The 21870-nt window shown below is 53.3% G+C and overlaps 8 protein-coding genes across 8 annotated transcripts; 3 read left to right on the plus strand and 5 right to left on the minus strand.

The window, feature by feature from the left end:
- Positions 1 to 3348: 3348 nt before the first annotated feature.
- On the minus strand, positions 3349 to 4840 carry PFICI_02305 (uncharacterized protein; the record flags this gene model as incomplete). The annotated part of the gene is made up of 3 exons (XM_007830886.1): positions 3349 to 4229; positions 4313 to 4572; positions 4644 to 4840. 3 exons carry the CDS (start codon positions 4838 to 4840, stop codon positions 3349 to 3351), a joined length of 1338 nt encoding a protein of 445 aa, XP_007829077.1.
- Positions 4841 to 6081: 1241 nt separating this feature from the next.
- PFICI_02306 (uncharacterized protein) lies at positions 6082 to 7797 on the plus strand (the record flags this gene model as incomplete). The annotated part of the gene is made up of 1 exon (XM_007830887.1): positions 6082 to 7797. One exon carries the CDS (start codon positions 6082 to 6084, stop codon positions 7795 to 7797), a length of 1716 nt encoding a protein of 571 aa, XP_007829078.1.
- A 321-nt stretch (positions 7798 to 8118) lies between these two features.
- PFICI_02307 (uncharacterized protein) lies at positions 8119 to 11619 on the minus strand (the record flags this gene model as incomplete). Its single annotated transcript, XM_007830888.1, has 1 exon — positions 8119 to 11619. One exon carries the CDS (start codon positions 11617 to 11619, stop codon positions 8119 to 8121), a length of 3501 nt encoding a protein of 1166 aa, XP_007829079.1.
- Positions 11620 to 12033: 414 nt separating this feature from the next.
- PFICI_02308 (uncharacterized protein) lies at positions 12034 to 13194 on the plus strand (the record flags this gene model as incomplete). The annotated part of the gene is made up of 1 exon (XM_007830889.1): positions 12034 to 13194. The coding sequence occupies one exon, from the start codon at positions 12034 to 12036 to the stop codon at positions 13192 to 13194; it is 1161 nt and encodes a 386-aa protein (XP_007829080.1).
- A 745-nt stretch (positions 13195 to 13939) lies between these two features.
- On the minus strand, positions 13940 to 15127 carry PFICI_02309 (uncharacterized protein; the record flags this gene model as incomplete). Its single annotated transcript, XM_007830890.1, has 1 exon — positions 13940 to 15127. One exon carries the CDS (start codon positions 15125 to 15127, stop codon positions 13940 to 13942), a length of 1188 nt encoding a protein of 395 aa, XP_007829081.1.
- Positions 15128 to 16165: 1038 nt separating this feature from the next.
- On the minus strand, positions 16166 to 17412 carry PFICI_02310 (uncharacterized protein; the record flags this gene model as incomplete). The annotated part of the gene is made up of 3 exons (XM_007830891.1): positions 16166 to 16418; positions 16507 to 17152; positions 17223 to 17412. 3 exons carry the CDS (start codon positions 17410 to 17412, stop codon positions 16166 to 16168), a joined length of 1089 nt encoding a protein of 362 aa, XP_007829082.1.
- A 614-nt stretch (positions 17413 to 18026) lies between these two features.
- PFICI_02311 (uncharacterized protein) lies at positions 18027 to 18955 on the plus strand (the record flags this gene model as incomplete). Its single annotated transcript, XM_007830892.1, has 2 exons — positions 18027 to 18232; positions 18292 to 18955. 2 exons carry the CDS (start codon positions 18027 to 18029, stop codon positions 18953 to 18955), a joined length of 870 nt encoding a protein of 289 aa, XP_007829083.1.
- A 603-nt stretch (positions 18956 to 19558) lies between these two features.
- Positions 19559 to 21494, minus strand: PFICI_02312 (uncharacterized protein; the record flags this gene model as incomplete). Its single annotated transcript, XM_007830893.1, has 3 exons — positions 19559 to 19929; positions 20034 to 21041; positions 21122 to 21494. 3 exons carry the CDS (start codon positions 21492 to 21494, stop codon positions 19559 to 19561), a joined length of 1752 nt encoding a protein of 583 aa, XP_007829084.1.
- Positions 21495 to 21870: the final 376 nt, after the last annotated feature.

A 21870-nucleotide genomic window follows, 5' to 3' on the forward strand; every position in this document is an offset into this window, starting at 1 on the left:
GGGTGCATGCAGCCAACACCTGTACCTACGACCCCCCCTTCCCCCTCCCGGGGCAACCCACGCGCGATGATTCGTTTTATTGGATGACCACATTGGTTCAAAAAAGTTCGAACCTTTGCGGCGATGCGTGCCACGAATCTGCCCCCAGACCACTAGTGTCATCAATCAGAAGCTCTGCCTTAGCAGACCGGAACCACCAATCATTTTCAATCCATTATTGCACAATGCATGTTGAGAGCCTCGCCAAATATTCGCTTTGTTCGACACAGAGCGCGCACCTTGTCAGCTGCATGAGTCGACCCGCGGTGAATGGTGAGGTCAGGGCGTCTATGACCATCGACGCCCATGGCCGAACCTGCCTACTTGGCAATGCCATTGGCGTGGATCATCATCGGGACTTGCTGGGCCTGATCTGATTGGCTATAACCTTGGAGTTGATTCCTTGTTAGGAGTCGAGGCTTATGAAGAAGTTCTGCTGAACGCTCACAATGGTTCCCAAAAGTCACTCTAGTTGGGTATTCAGGCCTGCAGATACTTGACTACTTGGTAGTTTGTGGCGTTTGTCGGTAACATCTGCTTCTTGCCAATTTACTATAAATCATGGGCTTTCCGAGAAAGATTTGTGGAAAAGAGGAGTCCAAGAAATACCAGTATTCCTCAAGTTATCCAGTACTTTTCTTCCCCTTCCAAAAGACACATTGTTCATTGTTGAGATCATGCCGTCCCAGGAAAATCCAACTATAAGAGGCAAAGCTGAGACGGGTAAACCCCCGGTTGACGTAGGGCTGACAAGATCCTGGTGCCAAATACATATACAACTCACTAAGTATATAGCAGGCATCAAGCTCTACAAAGAGAACTCAGAAACGAACATCAAAGTCCGCAAATGCTAGTCGATCGTGTCAAGAGAATTCTGAAGCCTGGGGGCATGGAGTGATGTTGGAATACTGGCTAGAAGAAGATCCCCGAGATGGCCCCTACCACGCCTTTGAAGTCGGCCTACAACCTAAGACTTAGAGGCTCGTCCCTCGTTATTGTCTGGCTGCCATATCTTGGGGATATTAAGACCAGAAACTGCTACCAAGGGGTTGTGCGTGTGTGTGTGTATGTGTATTGAGCGGGGGAAAGACCTTCGTTTAGTGAGATGGGGAACAAAAACCAAACCAAACCAACCCCCACCTAAGACGGACAGCCGTAAGGCTGTAATCTTTGTATGGTTTTTGATCAAATAGATTATCAAATTTTAAAGTATATGGGAACTGTATTGATTAAGAACAACGATGGGTGATGATCCTGTATGCTAAACGCAACGAAAAACAAAGGCTTATAAGTCCCTTCTGGACCATAGAGCCATTCTAAGCTAAGCCTCCACAGCCACTTTTAGTGGGCATCTCCAGCGCCCCCACATCATTACCTAGTAGGCATAGTCATTCAATTCAGATTGATAAATCTCCCTAACACGGTCGCGTTTGACTCATTTGAACAATCGACTGATATAGCTGCCAATGTTGCAATGTTGCGCATTTGACGTTAGCGCCATTAGAAGTCTCTGGACGATCTTTGAGATCCTAACATATAAGAAGTGGCATTCAACCTAGCGCACTACCGTAATCGCCGCCTTGAGCGTCGACTTTAGCACATTTCTGCATAAGCAGCTGAACGTGGCATGCAAGCCCAGTGAAAGTTGTTGCTCGATGGAGGCACGTGACATTGGTGGCCAGATTACAGACGATGAGCTCTGGGAGATTTTTGATGCATTGCATGATGCCAGCAAGGAGGAACAACGTGCACTACCAGTGTTCGTTTTGCTAGGAAATATGCCCAAATGCCGGGCGTCGGGCACTTGGTGTCGTTTACTCGACGCAGCATGTAGCGCATTGCCAGTATCCGTGTTTATCTTTCCCTGATCAAAAACGACCGTGAAAAATCAACACATAGCACCCGGGTATTCACTGGAGGTCTCCCCCTGACCGACCACTATACCGACTAGATAGTCGACTGGGGACTAGAGAGAAACTCCGGATGCTATGTGCCCAGAAATGGATCCTGATTTTCGGGCTTTTCATATCGGTTACTCTTGGAAAATCAATCCATAGGCCTTCGTCTTTATTAATGTTTTCTCAAGTTCCGAATTTTGTCAATTCATTGTTATGCAACATCGTGATCCTTTACAGCATATTGTCACCATACGAAGCCAATCTATACAATAAGGCAGCTACGATGTCTCAGCAGGCTTCGAGCCAAGATACAGATTCAGAGAGAGAGACTCAAAGACGGAAAAGGTGGGTAGAGTATAAAGAAGTATGGAGAAAAAGACAAAACCAAGCCATTATATTAGGGCGTCGTGTAGGTCTTGTCATAGGTGACTTCTTAGTCAAGAAGGTGGTTCCTGCAAACGCACTTCCCTTGGTCCGGACAATCAAAGGCATTGACCGAATATCTGGGGAGATTCTAGCTTTCAAGGATAGGAGATGACGTGATTACTATTACAGACCGGGATAATTCAACGGCTTACAAAAAAACACGGAAAATCAGTGGTTTCAATGCTCCAAGGAGTGAGAAAGCAGTTGGGCTCCGCCAGCACCTCTTTGTAAGGCAAACACATCAAGTTGTTTGATTGGACAAGTAGGTTCCAAGAGAATTATGTATATGGTGCGCTATGGTATGGAAACGTCATTCACGCACCCGCTCAAAGTAATACCCACATATTTCAGGACTATTGACAAGCAATTCGTCCTTTTGGGACTTTATTTCGTGCCTGAACCCGTGGTGGCTACTCGTGCCACCAAGCGCGGAAACATTTCTCCGACGCTGCCGCCGTTTACTGCCATGCTGACATGTCGAAGAGCTGCCGTTCAGGGGTTGCTTTCGAGGCGATAAAAGTCCAAACCCGCTTGATACGAACCGTGGCCTAAAATTTCTGTACAAACTTTCCCATACAGCAGCTGATTGTTCGATCGCGCCGGTCGGAGGAGAGAAGGTGTAGCGCCTCTCTCTAGGTGATTGGGCGTACGGTTCCACAGCAAGCTCAACTTTAGGGGTCACGTAGAGAAGGGGACTGCGACGGGCACAAAAGGCCGAGGCGTGGTACAGAGGTAGAACGGCACTAACTCGGGATATGGCACAGCAAAAAGGAGATAGTAAAATCTCCGGCGTATGAGCCAGGGACTTACAGCCACACGAAAAAAAGAGTTCTCCCGACCAGCGAGGTTGGAAGGACCTGAGAACACCAGCCATGAGCTAGAGAGACTGCTGCATAGACAAGGTTAGTGAATACGGATCGAGGTATCCACTATAAGTAATAGTAGTATTATGTCCTTTAGACAGAGTATTGGTTAGATATCAGCTTCAGTATGCTACTTGTGGCCCGGAAAACCGAGGCGGATAGACAAATTCCAGCTTGTCACCGTCTTCCTCTGCTTTCCGTTTCCATACATCTATATCGGTCTGGAAGATCTCCATAGCCTTCGTGTTACTTGTATCGAATGGTTCCATCCCACTCCCAATTTGGAACACCTGTGCTTGTGACACGAGCAGCCCCAAGAAAGCATCATTCTCCAACTTCTCGACGGGTTTTATAGCCCCAGGGACCCGATTATTCAGTATATCCCTTGCTAGGAGGGGCTCAGTAGTGGCAGGTCGACCAATACCGACACCGTCCACAACATCAAGGCCCTTCAGCATTGCCTCGGAAGAGCGAAAGCCTCCTGTCACGTAAACTTTCAACTTTGATTCCGAGCCTAATGTCTTGGTGATAATCTCCACCTCATCGAGAAAGAAAGCCTCACGGCGTCGTGCGTACTCGTCCTTCCACTGCATGCCTGCTGACCCTCCACTGAAGTCCACAAAGTCAAAGCCGACGTTCTCAAGGCTACGGCACAGCTCTCGCACTTCTTGAGGCGAGACGCCATCCTGCTGGAACTCAACACTATTGATCTTAGCGCCAACGACAAAGGTTGGCGACACGCGCGCCCTGATGGCTCGCCCGACGTCGCTAATGAATCGTAGCCGCGACTCACTGGTCTGCGGTCCATACTCGTCGGTGCGGTGATTGGTCGTGCGCGATATAAATTGCGATAACAAGTAGCCGTGGGCCGCATGGAGCTCGATGCCGTCGAAGCCAGCCTTTTCCAAGTATTCGGCAGCGTATGCAAAGCCCTCGATCAGTTTCGCGATCTCCTCCTTGCTGGCTAGATGGGGCACGGCATACTTGGTGCCGTTGTCTCGGACTATGATAATGATATCAGTCTCATACAGGCCGATGTATATATATATATATATTCACTGCTTCAAAATTCGAGATGTTCCTTACCTATCTGTACCTCAGTGGAGGATACTGCAACGGGATTGAAACGATATTGCAGCTGGCGTCCCGGGTTTGAGATTTGAGCGATAATAAGACTTCCTTCGGCCTTCCCAGCGGCAGCGAGCTTCTGGAACATCTCAAAGCGCTTGCCGGCTGTTTGGCACTCTGGTGTTACTATCATGTCGCCAGCAGCAGCGATGGATTGGAAGTCTGTCTCCACGTTCCCAGTGATTATCATGCCCCAGTTCTCCTGGCCTTCTCCCCAGCTAATTTCTGTTCATCAGCCTACAGTCGTTTTGTGGCGGGATGGCCAAGGAGCAAAGGAATGAACCCTTACCGCCTGTAGAGCTCCACTGATTCGCTGGTGGGGATGCCTCGCTCGGAAAGATTCTTAGGACTCCAGCTTGCTAGGCCTTCACCCATCGGAGCTTTCATGAGACGGTTCTTGACAACTCGTCCCGAGGGGTAGAGCTGAAGAGGCCGAGCTAGGCGTGACACGTCCACGAGCCTAGATCCATACCGCTGCGACCTCATGGTGGAGGACTTGGTCGTGATGGTAGCGAAGATGAAGTGGTGAAGAGGCCAGGCAGTCTATGGAGGGCGTGTGCTGTCTCTGGTGCTGCACAGTCTGGTTTGGGAGTTAGCAAGGATGGAGAATCAACCCGAGCCGACTTGATTCGGTTGCCAATTGGACCTTTGTCAGCGCTATGGGAAAGAGCCGATCAATCCCAAGAGGGGTCTACTCACGATTTATAACCGAAGCACGCAATCTCGGGTGGGATTGTGTTTCTTCCGAGCATGATGCGCATCAGTCATGCTTTCTGGTCATTGGCAGAATGTCCATGGGCCCGTAGGCGGCGGCTCTGCAGAGAGCCGCTCATTCTTTTTGATCAACCATCTCTGCAGCGAGAGCTCTCTCGCGAGCTTTGACTGTGACGTGTCCAATTTCGAATTTGCTTATCAATCCGGTGTGTTGGTGCCAAATCTGAAGTGTGTTTGTTTGCCTCCTATATTGCAGTGGGTGGAGGGTTGGCCCGTTTGAGACGAGGGACCGCGTTTGTGTTGCACCACCACCGAAATCGACACAGTCCATCACTTGCTCACCTTTTCTTTTTCCTTTTCCTCCTGCCCCGCCCGGATGACAGTGCGTGGGTTCTGCTCTTTCAAGTACTATCAAGAGGTGCTGGGACCGGGACTGTTCAATGCTGCTTGCTACATTTAGTGCGGCAGGAACAAATAGCAGCAGTAGTCACCTCACCAACGGCAGCCCCACACCACTAGGTTAGGTTAGCTCTGTGCGTCTTCGGAATATTGAATTCCCAATTTGGCAGGGGAATTTCCGAAGTCTCCTGCGCGCGCTGGACTCTACTACTGAGTATGCGCTGCGCTAAGCCCTACGCTCCTACCTTAGCCGGGGGATCGACACGGGACGGGGCTCCACTCTCCTAATTCGGCATTTTGAATGCCAGAGGCCGACACAAGCACCGAACGCACTGTCTCATTGCTTCTGTTAAGGCTTGCAGAGAAATCACATTAGAAATCAACTCTTGGTTTTGGTTGCAAACGCGCAAAAGTGAAATAACACAAAAAAACGCCAATTGCCTTTTCAAAGCCAAAGCCATTCACTCCAGTCTTCATTGCCCACCAGTGCTAACACTACCGCCCCGACGAATACCTCCCTTGCAGGCTTCTGAGTGCGAGCCACATTCTCCCCCCTTTCTCTATCTCTCCCTCTCTCTCGCGCACGCTCTCTGAAAATCCATATCCTACAGAGTATGGCGGAGAAAGTCAGTACTCCCGGCGGTCCTCCGTCCGACCACACGCCCTCTGACAACACCGACCACGCGCTCTCTGACAACTCTGGACACACCGCCGTCAAGGAGGAAGAAGCTGGACCTGATACCGAGGGCACCAAGGCAGCAGAGGCTCCAGAGACCTCTCCACGCGACATACACGGCTGGAAATGGGCCATATCGTACATTGCCCTGCTGTCCTCCATCTTCCTCTACGCCTTTGATTGCACCGTCGTGGCCGACGTGCAGACGGCCATTATCAACGATTTCGGCGCCATCGACCAGCTGTCGTGGCTCAGCAATGGATTGGTCATGCCGGCCACTGCCATGGTCATGCCGTGGGGACGCCTCTACGGCCAGTTCAATGCCAAAACGCTCTACCTGGTTTGCGTGCTCATTTTCGAGGTCGGGTCCGCCGTCTGCGGCGCTGCGCCTACTGTCAATGCCTTGATTGTGGGCCGTGCCCTCGCCGGCGCCGGCGGCTCAGGTATCTATATGGGTGTTATGACACTCATGGCCGCCACTACAACCATGAAGGAGCGACCCTTCTACATTGGCCTGACCGGAATCACCTGGGGTTTCGGCATCGTGCTTGGTCCCATCATCGGAGGCGCCTTCGCTATATCCAGTGTAGGGTGGCGCTGGGCCTTCTATATCAACCTGCTCGTTGCTGTTCCTGCAGTGCCATCATACATCTTCCTGTTGCCCAACCACGTCGATCCCCGCCCAGGTGTGTCGTTGAAAGCTCGTTGGATGGAGATGGACTATCTCGGCAACCTCTTCCTCATCGGCGGCATCGTAACCTTCATCCTTGCCATAAACTGGGGTGGTATCATTTATGCCTGGAACTCTGGCCCAGTCATCGGCTGCTTCGTCGCGTCCGGCGTACTATTCATCATCCTGGGCATCCAGCAGGTCCGCCTCATTGGAACCACACTGGCCCGCCGCATTCTCCCAGTACAGATTTTCAACAACCCGACCATCCTTCTACTTTTTGCAATCTGCGCTGCCGGCGGTACCTCTGCCTTTGTGCCCATCTACTTTGTCCCTACCTTCTTCCAGTTCACCCGCTCCGACTCCCCGTTGGACGCTGGCGTTCGGCTGCTCCCATTCATCGTTGTCATGGTCGTCATGATCACCGCCAACGGCCATCTGATGGGCAAGTTCGGATACTACCAGCCTTGGATCCTGGCGGGTGGTCTGCTGGCTATGACGGGCTCGGCACTCATGTATACGGTGAAGGCAGACACCTCCGAGAGCCGCATCTACGGCTACACGGTCATCCTCGGCTCCGGCGTCGGTATGTGGCTGCAGGTTCCCTTTTCGGTTGCCCAGGCGTTTGTTGCACCGGCAGACATCCCTGCGGCCGTCGGCTTGGTGATGTTGGGCCAGTTTGTCGGCATTACGATATCCCTTGCCATCGCTAATACCGTCTTCCTGAACGGTGCTGAGCAGTCAATCGCGGCTCTTCTGCCAGGCGTCTCGCCTGAGACGATCAAAGACGCCATGGAGGGTGCGACGAGCGGGTTCCTGGCCACTCTGGATGACAACCTGAGGGCACAAGTGCTGGACGCGATCGTGGCGGCCATGGCCAAGGCATACATCTTGGTCATTACAGCTGGCAGCTTGACGGCTGTGCTTAGTCTACTCCTACCAAGGAAGAAATTGTTCGGGGCGGCTGCGACTGCACCTGCATGAGAGCAATTGGCATTTTGCTTCCGGGAAACTGGTTGTCTGCCAGAGCCCTGTTCACGTATTGATGTCGTCGCGTACGAGAATATACAGCTGCCGATTGGCCGGCATAGTCGGGTGGGAAATGGTAATCAGGATTTGCATGGTTGAGCGACGACACCCTCAATCTCCGAGTGCTTTCTATGTACAAAAAGTGGTTCGAGTTAGAGTAGTTTAATAAAATTGTGATTGGCCACTGTAAGCACAACACACGACGCACTCCCGGGTCCTAATTCAATTTTATCCAAGGAGCCCCAGAGGCTATGATGCCCACCGTGTCCATCCGATTCAAATGATGTCACCGACTTGCTTTTCCCAGTTGCCCTCGTCGACTAACCACCTCACGATCTGGGCGGCCGCTTCAGTGATGGACTTGAACTCGCTCAGTGTTCCGAACCCGTCCCCATCCACCCATAAGAATATCTCCCCCCTCTCTCTATTCTCCCCCGCCATGACGCGTACTCCAATCTTGGGCCTGACCATGGCGTCGACCAGCTCTATCTTCTCGAAAGCCCCGCCTCCTCCGATGGGCCCCAGCCAATTGAAGACCTGCGCGGCAACGATTTCGGGTATCAGAGGTCCAGCCTCGGGTGCGATGGCGTCCCTGAGTGCATACCACGGCGCAGCTGCGTGTCTCGTGAGGAGGACGCCGTCGTCAGCCAGTCGGCGCACAAAGGACGATACAGGTTCGTCACGCGGGACGGACACGAGGTCAATGACAGGCACATAGGTCGGGCCGGCCACGTCGGCCCCCTCCTGCGCGACGGCCACGCCGGTGGGCAGAAACGAGGAGAAGCGGCTGCGGTTCGACTCGAGGGACGAGAAGAGCGCGTGCGTATGACCCGTCTTGCGCGCGTTGAACAGCGCCATGGCGGCCTTGACCACAACCGAGGGCTGTATTCCATGGCGCTGGCGGATGACCTCGAACGGACCGAGCGGGATCCACTCGGTGTGGTAGTTGGCCTGTAAGGGTTTGTGAGCGCGATCGCGGGCACGCGTCTCTCGGGCACGGGCCCTTGAGATGGGGGGATAGAGGGCTGCGGCGTGGTGGTCCGCGACATCCACGAGACGGGCGGCGTGGAACGCCACTGAAGTCTGCGCGGGGAGAGAATTTCGCAAGGAGTAGTGGTTGTCGGCCCAGGCCTTGTAGTCCACGCGGCGAGGACGGGCCCGAGGGTTGCTGAGAGCCTGATCCAGGTCTTCCAAGAAGAGGTCCACCGAGAAGCCGTCCATGATGGTATGATTGATCGCGGCAAGCAATGCCGTTTCGCCAGTGGAGGCGATGGTATACAAACGAAACTGCGCCATGGGGCCGTTGGATGAGGCGCACTGGGTCTGCAAGAGCAGCGTGTGGAACGTGTCCGCTGTCGCGATCTCGCCGTAGTCCTGGATGATCAGGTCCAAATACCTCTGTGACTGGCGCATGATGACGTGCAAGACGTCTTTACCACCTAGCAGTGTGGCGTCATCAACGAGAAATGATGCAAGGATCCTGTGATGGGACAACGTGGACTCGAGGGCTCGACGCAATGTCGCCTTGTCCGTACCTTTGATCAGATACCCATACATGAACTTCCATGTCTCGTATCCTTCTTCGCGTCGCTGTATGCTGGAGAAGTCGTAGGCCGGAGTAACATCCTCAACGTCGTCCCAGCTGAACCCATGCTTTTCAACAGTCGCTGAAACGACAGCCTTGGTGCGCTCGAGCTCGCTCCCATCTGAATCCAACGAAAGGTGAACCATGTCCTCTGGTTGGGGCGGCCCTTTGCGCTTGGATGTCGTGTCGACATCACCTGCCACAGGCTTCTGCGCCTCTACGAGCTTGACCAATGCAGCGATGCTCTCAGCGCTCAGAATATCAACCATCGAAGGAGCTGTGCCTGTCGCGCGCCTGATCTCAGCTCGGACACGCATGAGTGTAATGCTGTCGCCAAAACTGGCGATCGGCGCCTCTTCATCCAGCTCGGACGCGTCCAGGCCAATTGATTTCGCCCACACCTGCCGGACGAGGGTGGCAACATCGTGAGTTTGGCTGTCCAGGGCAACAGTCTGGCGCCGCTTACGGACCAGGGCCTCCAACTCTTTCCTTTGAATCTTGCCAGACGTAGTGAGAGGGTATTCGCGGAGACCTAGATCTTCTACGGATACAACGTCGTCCGGAAGATAGGACGGGCCCATCCTTGCCAGCACAAGCTCCAGGATCCCCTTTTTGACTTTCCCGTCAACAGGCCCAAGGATGATGACAACGGGAACTTGCCCAGCAATATCGTCAAGTGCGCCTACCACCTGAGGCCTCAAGGCCGCAATAGCAGGATCCGTGTTCAGTGCGGCCTCTATGGCAGCCGGGGAGATGTTTTCCCCTCCCCTGATAATCATGTCCTTATGTCGGCCCGTGAGGAAGAGCCGGTCATGAGCATCGATCCTGCCGACGTCCCCGGTATTGAGCCAGTGCCGCCCGTCAGCGTCCTGATAACACACATCTGCCAGGTTTCCGCCGATATACTCGCGCGCCACTGTTGGACCGGCGTAGTGGACCACCCCGGACACTCCGCGCGGCACCGTCTCGCCTGTCTCGGGATCGCAGATCTTGACCGTGGCCTCCGGCTGAGGCCACCCCACTGCGATGTCTTCGTCGTCAATAAGATCTTCGAGATGTCGGAGGCCCGAGAAGATATACAGCCCCTCGGTCATGCCGTAACCAACTTGCACCCGATCAGCTCCCAACTTGTCAATGCACATGCGCGCAACCTCGGGCAGGACTCCAGCGCTACCCACACGAACCTCTCGGAGGTATTTCAATGGTTGCGTCAGCGTGTTGGCAAGCGCTATGACCATGGTCGGAACGAGGGCCACATGTGTGATCTTCTCCCTGACCAGTGCTTCGGCTGTGCGCTCGAGGTCAAAAACAGGGGATGCATACACGGCGGTGCCACGCATGCACAACGGCCACACCTGTTGGTAACGTCCCGGTACGTGGTTCGTGGGGCCAGCACACAGAGCACGGGGTGGAGGCAGACCGGCAAACTGCGGCGACAGCCACATGGCCTCAAGGTACCGCTCAAAATGGGTCAACGGCGTCGCATGGACGCCCTTGGGCAAGCTGGTGGTACCGGAGGTGAAGACTACAAAGCTCGAATCATGTCCGCCGCGCTGCAACACTTCTTCGTTGAGCTCATGCTGCCTCTCTGCCATCAGCTCCGCAAACGCGGCCCATCCTGGGCTTGCGCCCTGCTCGTTGACAATAAATTTGTATGCCCCCGCGAGCTCGTCCAGGCCCAGATCATCGACCTTTCTGGCCGCGTGGTCATCTTCGACTAGAACGACGGGCCTCTTGGCCGGTCCAGCTACGCTCAGGCCCGTACGGACCATATGCGTAACTTCAGCCGAGTTGGCAAGACTTCGGGTATTCAGCGGGATCCAAATGCAGTCCAGTGCCTCCGCAGCCCACAGGGCCAGCGCACCCTCGGCACCCAGCGGTAGGAAGCTGACGATAGGCGTGCCGCTATCTAGGCCGATGCTTTGCAAGCCTGTTACAAGGCGTACAATGGCATCTTTGAGGGTTGCATACGACCAGCGGAGGTAGGGTGGAGACCTCTGGCCCAATACCACTTCCTCCTCGTCGGGCAGACTTGGAAACCCATAGAGGTCGGCACGCTGATGCATCGCCACGAGAGCAAGGCTTTCGGGTTCGGTTTCGGCAGACGCCAGAAACTTGTGCCATATTGGCGGGCCGGGGCTTGGCGCTGGCCCCGGGGTCGTGATCTCACTAAGGACTTTTTCGGCCGCCATTATGCAGCTTTGGTCGGTCTCAGTTACTCTGACCAAACGTGAGATTGCGGGGCGCCAATGTGCCTTCTTTCTTTTCTGTCTTTCTATATACGCACCGTTGTGTATACCCAAGCCAGACCCCTGGAGTACCAGTTCATCCTGGTCGCGGCTTAACGGCCGTGCAGGCTTTGGATCTCCTGAATTGGTATGTAATTCTCCGTATAATCCGAAAGGATTCAACCCACTTTTAGCGGCTCCCTCCGTCGTCAAGACTCAACGCCGTGTCTGCATCCGAACTCGGGATGGCGGAAAGAAACCCCGCCAGTACATCTGTTGCAGCGAGCAGTACTTTGCCGGGACTTCCTCGCAACAGTCTGTATTCGTTGGCTCCCCCTCCCCCTCTCGATGTTCATCTCCCCTAGTTAGTGCACCACGATGCCAAGCTCAAAATCTCACCACCACGAAGTACCGGGGTTTCCCCTCAAGTCATACCAGCCGCTACGCTTCCTGTATTGGCTGGGGTTCAAGACCTGGATCCTAGCGCGGGTGCCCTTTTGGCTTGTTCGCCTCGCCGTATTCCCACGGCCGCATGCCAGCAAGAAATGGACCCTCTTCAACACCTTGGTGGCATGGATCGGCCGGGAGGAGAGCGAACTATTTGCCAGACTAGGCATCACCGAGGAGCTATCCCTCGAGCCTGGAGAGGACAACTTCAAGATCATCGCCCCTAGTGCTTTGGCACAATACACTGGCCCTCTCCGGCACCCAAAGGTACAGCCCGCGCCGATTGGCATAACATGGTTTCCCACGACCAAGCCGGTTTCCGGAGCCGCAGACCTTGTTGTCCTTCATCTTCACGGCGGTGCATTTGTTTGGGGATCCGGTCGCGCCAAGCAGCTGCGCTTCCTCGCCGACACACTGCTCACAGAGGCTGGCGTCACCTCCATCTACGCCCCGCAGTACCGTCTGTCTGGCTACGGCGGGCAGAATCCATTCCCGGCCGCACTGCAGGACTCGTTGACCAGCTACCTGTATCTGCTCAACACGCTGAACATAGCGGCAGAGAACATTCTCATCTCTGGCGACAGCGCGGGCGGCACCTTGGCCATCTCACTCATCCGTTACATCGAGGAATACGGGCCCGACTTGGGCATTCCCCGGCCTCTGGGCGCCGTTTTTGTAAGCCCCTGGGTTGAGCCCGGCAGCGCGCTAGGCCCTACGGCGCTGGCCACTTTCCATTCGAACGTTCACTGGGCAACCGATTACATGCCGTTCGAGATGTGCGCCTGGGCAGCGCGCGTATACACAGCCCTTGTGCCCGTGGAGCATCCATACATCACGGCGCTAGGAAACCCGTTCAGCAGTAAGGTACCGATGCTTCTCACCATGGGCGATGCCGAGGTCCTAGAGGTGGAATGTACAGCCTGGGTGAAGGAGATGCAGGCCGTGGCTGGGAATCGAGTGGAGGCGTACTACGAGGATGCGGCACCGCACGACACGCTGCTGTTAGGGGGCGACATAGGTTGGGCTGAGAGCGCGAAGGACGTTGCCAGGAACATTGGAGCTTGGGTAACCAAGATCAGGGGAGGTCATTAGATGGTTAGTCGGTACTTATAATCGCGTGGCGAACTCAATTAGTAAAAAGACTACAGCTGTGGGGCTTTTGGGGTCTATGGCAAATGTTCTTCTCAAATCAAGAGTTCTTCTTGAGCCAAGAGTTCTTTTTGAACACCCCGCTATAAAGTCCACTAAACACCCACTATAACCTTAAAAACTATCCACTTAGCCATCCACTAAGCCACCTATTTGCAAAAAATAGAGACTTGAATTCTTGGCCCCCTCAATTTCCTATTATTATATAGGGCAGGTGGCGCCCGTTTCTATCATATTACCAATGCTATATAATAATATAAAAGCATTGATAAGAGGTAGGCAACTAATTTACACTGCTCCAGGGTTATAAATGTTAGATTAGTTGCAACCCTAAAATACTTATAATTATTAATAATTTTTAACACATCTAATATAGCGCTCTCTCTCTAATATTAGTATAATTATGTAACGATTCAACATTCATGATTATGGAGTAATGCAGGTAAGTAGGTAAAGAAGAACGTAGGGTATTGGTATGTAGATTGAAGTTTGAACCCACCTGTTTAGTGGAACTCTATGTTTTTGGGCTTGGCCTGTAAGCCAACATATTAGTCCAAGACTAGGAATTCCATTGGCACTTAGTTCTAATTTCTAAACGAGGTTACTATGACACAAAACCCGTAATTTCAATCTCCTTGCACAAATGTTCGAGGTCAAGCCAGCAGTCCATATGGGCACTTTCGGACTTTCACCTTGCCATCCTTGCCTCGTCATGAAATTCCCTTATGATTCGTTGGAAATTGTCCTTGGAGTTTCGAATCACAGCTTCCAAGTAGTCGACATTCGTTCTGCCTAACCGACAACCCGGGTTCAGATGCCTCAGCATGTCTTGACTTTTGGCACTGATCGAGTTCAGCAGATCATTACCCCGCCTCACCAACTGCATAACCAACATCCTTCTCCAGTGCTTGGCGTCTAATTCGTCCACTACTGTCTGGTAGGACCCCAGGCTCACGGTAATGGGTCCGTCAATGTCAGCATTAGCGATATAGTCGAAACAGACGTCGGCCTCTTGGAAAATAGACATGATGCAGATCAGGTCGGTACAGTTGATGTCGCACTTTCGGCAATCGACGATGTCCTGGCAGCTTCGCACGAGGTCGCCCGTCACCTCGCAGACAACGTCGAGCCGACGCTCCTGCAGCGCGGCGCGGGCGCTGGGGATGATCATTGAAAGGCCCGAGCGGCATTGGCAGCTTTGCGAGACGAGCAGGTTCTGCCCGGTCAGCTCGCTTGCATTTGTGCTGGTGACGAACGGGTAAAGGCCGAGCCTCGAGAGGGATTGCTGCTCCTCGGATGTAGGAGTATGATTGGCAGTATTAGGCAAGGTTGACGGAGGTGTCAGCGAAGTGTTGAGCAGACCGCCGATCAGGTCTCGGTCGCCCGGCGACCACTTCAGGGACGGGTCCGCCGCGGCCCAATCCATATGCTGGTCCAGGTCGCTGTCTGGCGGACAGATGTCGTTCATGGTGGACCAGTCTCCGGAAGAATCGAGCATTTGCTGAAAGACGCCGCTGTCCCCGCCGCCGAAGAAGGCCGCAGGGTCTGCCGTACGGAAGTCCATCTGGGCGTCTTCCTGCAGAGTCCGGTGCGCAACAGGGCGAGGCCGAGAGTGAGCCGGGCTCGGTGACGGAGCCGACTGTGCGTATCTGCATGAAAGGCCCCTACTGGTGCAACGCCCGCATTCGCGCTCGCCGTCTCCGGGACATTTTACCTTTGCTGTTCTACATCTCTCGCACGCCGTCTTGGGCCGCCGCACCAGGGGCTTCACCAGGTGCAGTGGCGAACTATGCCAGTTCAGAATTAAATTGGCGGGTATCCCGTTATTGCGCGAGACATGAGACTGAGAGCTGGGGCTCGTGGGCGACGACGACATGTTGGATGGTGTCTATTTCGGGTGGTCACACTGCATACCAGGGCTCATAATGTGGATTAGTCGTCAGGTATTTATTCCTGGTGGTTCTGGGCCGAAGGGAGGGCAATGACAGAAGGACAAAATCCAAAATCGCGCCACGGACAAACACCCCCTGCTTATGCCCCACGGGGCCTTTCAAGCATCCCAGCACTCTTCAAGGTTGTCAGGTTTGTTATCCAATGGCCATCGGTACGTATTCTTACGAGTGACCGACGATTGCGTGACACTGGCCCCTGCGCCCCTGCCGAGCGCTTATTTATATTGACTTTTTTTTTTCTTTTAATTTTGATTTATTCGTTTGAATATTATTAATCAAATTATAAAAACTTTAGATATTTAAATCAACTCTCGACATTGGCATATGTAAAGCGTATGCTTTTGTAACACATTATAAAACATTTATTAATTATTAATGATTAATTTTAAATACTAAATATTTGATGCGTGAAGCCCGGGTTGGCTACGGCTAGCCACTCATGTGGCTAGCTCGTGCCCGGTCCAAATCACAGCCAAAACACAAACAAGTAGTATTCCCGGAGGGCGGAGTTACTCGATGCATCCATCTTCACACTACTATAGTCACCCCATACGGTGCCATATCAATATCAACAGAAAGCAGAAATGTCTTCTTGTCAGCGCCCGTCCCATACCGTTTAGTAATCTGCGGCCTGTAACGCTTATGAGACCATTCCTCATGATCGAACATAACGCGAATGGTGCAGGCGGGACCGGGAGCCTCATCCGCCTGTCGTCATCCGCTAACGATTACCTGATACTGCACATGTGATTAGCCACGGTAATGATACGTACTTATGCGGCGCGCATTTGGACAAGGCTGTGGTTGGATCACGGGACCAAGGATGTATGATCCTCATAAAGAACTGTTATTGGATTGCATCGCGAGTAATTCCGCCGCTCGCAACTAAAGAGCAAAGCTGCTAATGGAGCCCCCACCCCCTTCTAGATTTTGATCGAAAGGATCCTTGCAATCCCCTTCTTTTAATGCTTTCCGTAATTCTCATTTACCAAAACATAACGAAAGCGAGCCTTGCCTTCGAACATATCCACGATGGCGTTATTTGCATCTCGCAACGGACGCTCCTCGACCCATGGTGTAATCCTCTTCTCTGCAGCCAGCTGCAGCATTTTCGTTATGTCGCTCCGGGAGCCAATGGCGCTTCCCCCAATGCTGATACCACTCTCGAATAGCGTCAGGGCGTTGATCGCGGGCATTTCACCTCCGTCTGGCAGACTGGCAACAAGTTAGTCTAAAGGCACATTACTGGGATTGATCTGTCCTTTGTTGAAACTCCGTCTGCTCGGGAAGATGGGGTACGTACCCAACCTGAACAAACTGCCCCTCGGGCTTCAAGAGGGTCAAGTAGTCACTCAGTGGCATCTCCTTTCGTGAGTTGGTGCATATAATGAGGTTCAGAGTTCTCTGATTCTCCTCGGCCCAGTTCGCATCGTCTTCGGTGGCAATGTACTGATCTGCTCCAAGCTTGAGCACGTCGCATCTCTTCTCGGCTTTTCTAGAAATGCCAACAACCCTATCCGCCCCCAGAGCCTTTGCGAACAGGATACCAAAGTGTCCAAGGCCTCCAACGCCAACAATACCCACCGTCTTCCCCGGCCCACAGCCGCTTCTCAAAAGAGGAGAAAACACTGTTATACCCGCGCAGAGCATGAGCGCAGCCAGAGAAGACTCTAGGCCATCCGGAATTGGGAATACGAAATGGCCGTTGGTGCGGTTGTAATCTGCATACCCACCATATGATTTTCCTTCCTTGTTCGGGTACACCCCCCCATACGTGCCTACGAATCCTGTGCAATAGCTTTCTAGGTTGTTTGAGCAGTCCTCGCAATCCCCTTTCAGGCAGGAGCGAGCCTGCGCACCAACGCCTACACGGTCACCGACCTTGACATGTTTGATGTTTGCCCCTACGCGAACAGCGGTGCCCAGTATCTCATGCCCAACAACACAAGCTGCTTGAATGTCAGCTGAAATGGTCACCAAGCCAGCGCATGTAGAGCAAAGAGGTTTCTCAGTTCTTACGGTAAGGGACTTCTCCCCATCCACTTCGTAGCACATGGAGATCCGAGCCACAGATGCCGCAATGAGAGACCTCAATGTCCACATCGTCCTCAGTCCACTGCTTGGGTTCGAATTCGCCCCATTCCATTTTACCATTGACGGAGTCTGACGTCTTGCCGAGCCAGCCTTGGAACTTGTACTGGACTGCCATGGCGATGGGGGGTGGGTAGTGATCTGGGTAGAATGTGAATGATTTTCTGGGCTCCGAGTGGGGAGTTTCTACACCAGACAAGGACGAATATGTAGGAATTGAGATGCTATCCTTGTTTCGCAACTGAAAGTCTTTACCGTCGACACGGGGTTCTCTTCTTCCCAATGATCGTGGCCACGTGTGATTCGACAGTATGAGGAATGGGCTACTACGAGTAAGTATTTGTGGAGTATATTCGGCAGTTATATACATCATAACTCATGATTACTTACTATTGGAGCCTACAGAAAACAAGGGGCGGGTATGCAGGCTACTCCGACATTGCCTGTTTCCGCCTCCGAAAGGGGCCCTGTCTAGACATTCAAACTATCGGCAAATTGATGATATATTCGGGACGGCTCCGGGAATCCTTCGGTGTCGTGATGCATGCATGGGATACGGCATATTACTTCCCAATTAGTAAAAGAAAACTGTCAGCAATTACAGCGGTAGGCCAGATGCTAGATTATACAAAAAGGCGCTTGAGTCGAGGCTAGCGAATCAAGAGACAAGGAAAAAGAACAAAGAAGATCTCCCTGTTAATATTGATCCAACCCATATCACCGACTAAGATCATGGCTGTGGACGCTGCCAAGGCAACCGACGTCACGTCAGACTATTCCAATGGCGTCAAAGATCGCTCTCGCGATGTCGCCTGGTACCAGGCCACCCTGAGCCGAGTTCCCCGGATCGCAAGAGAGGTATTGCAGGAGTACTCGAAAGTGCCCGAGAACCAATTGCTCGAGCATATCTACCGGGTTCGGGACCAGGCCTGGGATGTGTGAGTCTTCGTATATCCCATTGCACATTTCAACATGGATTCCATTCTGATGTACACAGTATGCCATTCCCATGTATTGGGGTCTTCAGATTCCTGGACTTCCCTGCCTGCCTATCGCCCGTCTATCCCGAGGTGCTCTCGCGCGTCCGCAACGGCGAGACGTTCCTGGACTTGGGCTGCTGCTTTGGTCAGGACATCCGGAAGCTGGTTCACGATGGCGCTCCGTCGCACAATTTGATCGGAGTTGATCTGGAGCCGAGGTTTCTGGAGCTGGGCTACGAGCTCTTCCGTGACCGTGATACGCTCCGCGCCAGGTTCCAGGCCGCAGACGTGTTCGATCCGAACTTTTTGGCTGACTTGGCAGGAAAGGTCGACATCATATTTGTCGGCTCTTTCCTGCATCTCTTCGACTTCGATCAGCAGAAAGCCATAGTGGCCCATTTCGGGAAGCTGCTGCGGCCGAGAGCTGGATCACTTGTCTTTGGGCGCCACAGGGCGACGGCCAACGAGGGTGGCATTACCAAAGCGAATGCCCTTGGATGGACTTTATTTCATCATTCAGAAGAGACCATGAAACAACTGTGGGCAGAGGCCCCCGTAGGCAAATGGGAGGTGGCCTCCAACCTTGTGCCATATCAGTCCGAGGGGTGGACCAAGTCCACCGAGTGGCAGGGCGGCGACGTGGTGATGCAGCAGTACTTCTCAGCCAAGTGGCAACCTTGAGAGTTGGTGTTTGGAATCAGTCAGATAGATCCTAGACAGCACAATCACCCGACTATTGCTATCTGAAAATCCCATGCACAATTGGAATGAGATGTCCAAAAACAGATGACCTTGGGTCGCCCACTATCATGCAGGAAATTCGGCGAAAAGAAGCTCCCACGATGTTTACATTTGTGGGTACCTGAGAATATTGGACATTCGCAAGCACCCACCTGTCTTGAATTGAGGCCGGGCGCCGGCCCCCGACCCCCGGCCCCAAAGGTGGAACAGTCGAGTGACCGTGGGGATATGTAAGGCCAGAGCCTTGAGGGGTTGTACCAGTTACTTCACGGAAATAGCGGGAAACAGAGAATTAGAGGTAATAGAGTGTGGTTTCTAGCTGCGGGGCCTCAAGAGTGATGATCTTAGGCGGGTGATCTCAATCTATCGTTGGCAAGGTGTAACTAAAGTGTGATGAAAACAAGAGGGCGAAAAGCTTATAGCAGCTGTGGGGAAATTAGGTACTTAGTACCTGCACTGATGCCTAGCACCCAACAGGATACCATTTTCTAATCGCACCTTGATTGATTTCCGAGCCGATTGCCTTCTGCCAAGGCTTATATACTATCCCTTCACCAGTACAGTGGCAGCCGCCCGAAGGTCTGACTTTACCACCTTGCCGGTGTAGTTAACAGGCAGCTCGTCAGGAACACCGTTGCCCTCTCCGATCCAAAAGAGGTGCTCGGGCATCTTGTGGGGTTGTATCCGACCCCGCATCCATAGCTTAAGTTCCTTGCTCCCCACATGTGCCTGGGCCTGGCTCTCAGCTTCCCGGTCGGCGGCCCGGTCCCCATCTCCGGCCTTGGCACGTTGGATGAAGGCGCCAACGATTTCACCCCAGTAGGGATCGGGGATCCCCACCACAGCCGCCGCATGGATACTGGGATGCTGCTCCAGCACCTCCTCCACGTCGCGTGGAAAGATGTTCTCGCCGCCTGCCCGCAACCAAGCTGTCAGCTACGTCCTAAACTCAGGTATGTAGGGGATCGGGATTCATTCATGCAGTGGGCGCAATCTTATTCTGGGACAGAGAACTCACCCCTCTTGATCATATCCTTCACCCTGCCAATCATGGCGCACCTTCCCGCCTCGTCGATCGTGACAAGGTCTCCCGTGCGAAGCCAGCGTCGCCCCTGCGCGTCCCTGACGACCGCTTCCTCCGTCTTGCCCGGGTTCTTGTAGTACTCTCGGAATACGCAGTGCCCTGCAACGAGCAGTTCACCTGGAGTCCCAGCTGGGAGAGTCTGGAGATCTGCATCGACAACCTTGGCCGATAGAGAAGGCAAGAGCGTGCCCACGGACGAGAAGTCATCCAGTAGGGAGACCTTGCTTGGGTCCGTCATGAACACAATGCAGGTAGCTTCGGTCATGCCGTAGCCATAGGCTACACCATGGTAACCAAACTCGGCGCTCAACCTCGTGAGTAGTTCTTTCGTCAGAGCCGACCCGCCGATGATACCAGTCCGCAAGACCATGTTGGGACGGTGGATACTGGCATCCGGATGGTCCATCATGGCCTGCAGCATGGTGGCTACTGAATGTATCACGGTACATTTGAACTTGGAGAGGGCTTGCAACGTTGCTCCGGCGAGGAAAACATCCGAGGGAAGGACGACAGTTCCGCCGTACGCCACCGTGGACAAGAGGCCGCAGCCGAGTGCAAAGCAATGGAACAGTGGCGTTGTGGAACAGACAACATCTGCTGCTGTGTACCCAAGCCGATCTCCCACGAGGACAGCATTGCTAAGGAGATTAGTGTGCGTGATCATGGCTCCCTTCCGCGGACCTGTCGTGCCGCTGGTGAACTGGATGCAAACGGCGTCCCCGGGATGGCACGTGGCCCAGTTTTGCGCCAAGAGATCGCTGCCGTCGCCATCCATTTGCTCCATTTGTAGGAACTCACGCCATGATGGCACGCTCTCGGTGGGTTTCCCAGTGGTCAACTGCACTAAGCATGTGGTGAGCCCACGCCGGTTCACAAGCTCAGCCAAAAGGGCGTTGTTCTTGCGATATCCGATCCTGTCTGCCACGAAAATAGCCTTCGGGTCTACACGGAGAAGATCAGTTCGTGAATTCCAGAGATGCGAAAAGTGAACATGGCCTTTGTGCTAGTAGCATCCAACTCACCCAAGAACTCGACCGCAGCAAGGACCTCATCAGCAGCAAAGGTTGGATTGATGATGCAAAATACGGCGCCTATGGCCGCCACTGCGAAGAACAGCTGCACATATTCCACCGAGTTTCCAGCCAGCACAACAACATGATCATGGCGCCGTACACCACGCTGCAAGAGATGCTTAGCAACAGATTTGCACGAGTTGTGCAGATCCCCGTACGTCAGCCTCGCATCTTGCCATGTAGAAACCAGAGCGGTATTCGTGGCGTGCTTTTCTGCCTGCTGGTCAAGGAACTGTCCGATATTGATGTCCTTCAAAACCAGGGCTGGTGGTAGCCCAGGCCCCTCGACGATTCGCTCGTCTTCGCACATGTTTCTGGCCATGTCTGCACAAGTTTATTCTCCAATGGGGGTCGTAGAGCAGGGCATAGAAACTAAGTTAGTCCTCAATTATGCTTCCCCTATATTGATCGTTTTTGTCTTAGATGGAGGAACACTATGGCGTGCCGTAGGTACAGAGCCATTCTTCTGTAAGGTCCGAGTTCGGGTAGTTCCGCTAGGAGGATTCGTCAGATCATCAAATCGGCGCATCTCTGGGGTATGGGACCATTCGGGCGTCAGATTGCTTAATTCGGGTGTAATATTCCATAGCCGGACATTGTAGCCTCGGGGGCTCTAACTCCAATTCTAATAGCTGGATCTGTGTCTTCTAGGCCCTGGGGCTTTCTTTGCGACTATGGAGATGCATCCAAGTCACGTT

The sequence above is a fragment of the Pestalotiopsis fici genome, assembly GCF_000516985.1.
Source record: "Pestalotiopsis fici W106-1 unplaced genomic scaffold PFICI_Scf_2, whole genome shotgun sequence".
Lineage (NCBI taxonomy): Eukaryota > Fungi > Ascomycota > Sordariomycetes > Amphisphaeriales > Sporocadaceae > Pestalotiopsis > Pestalotiopsis fici.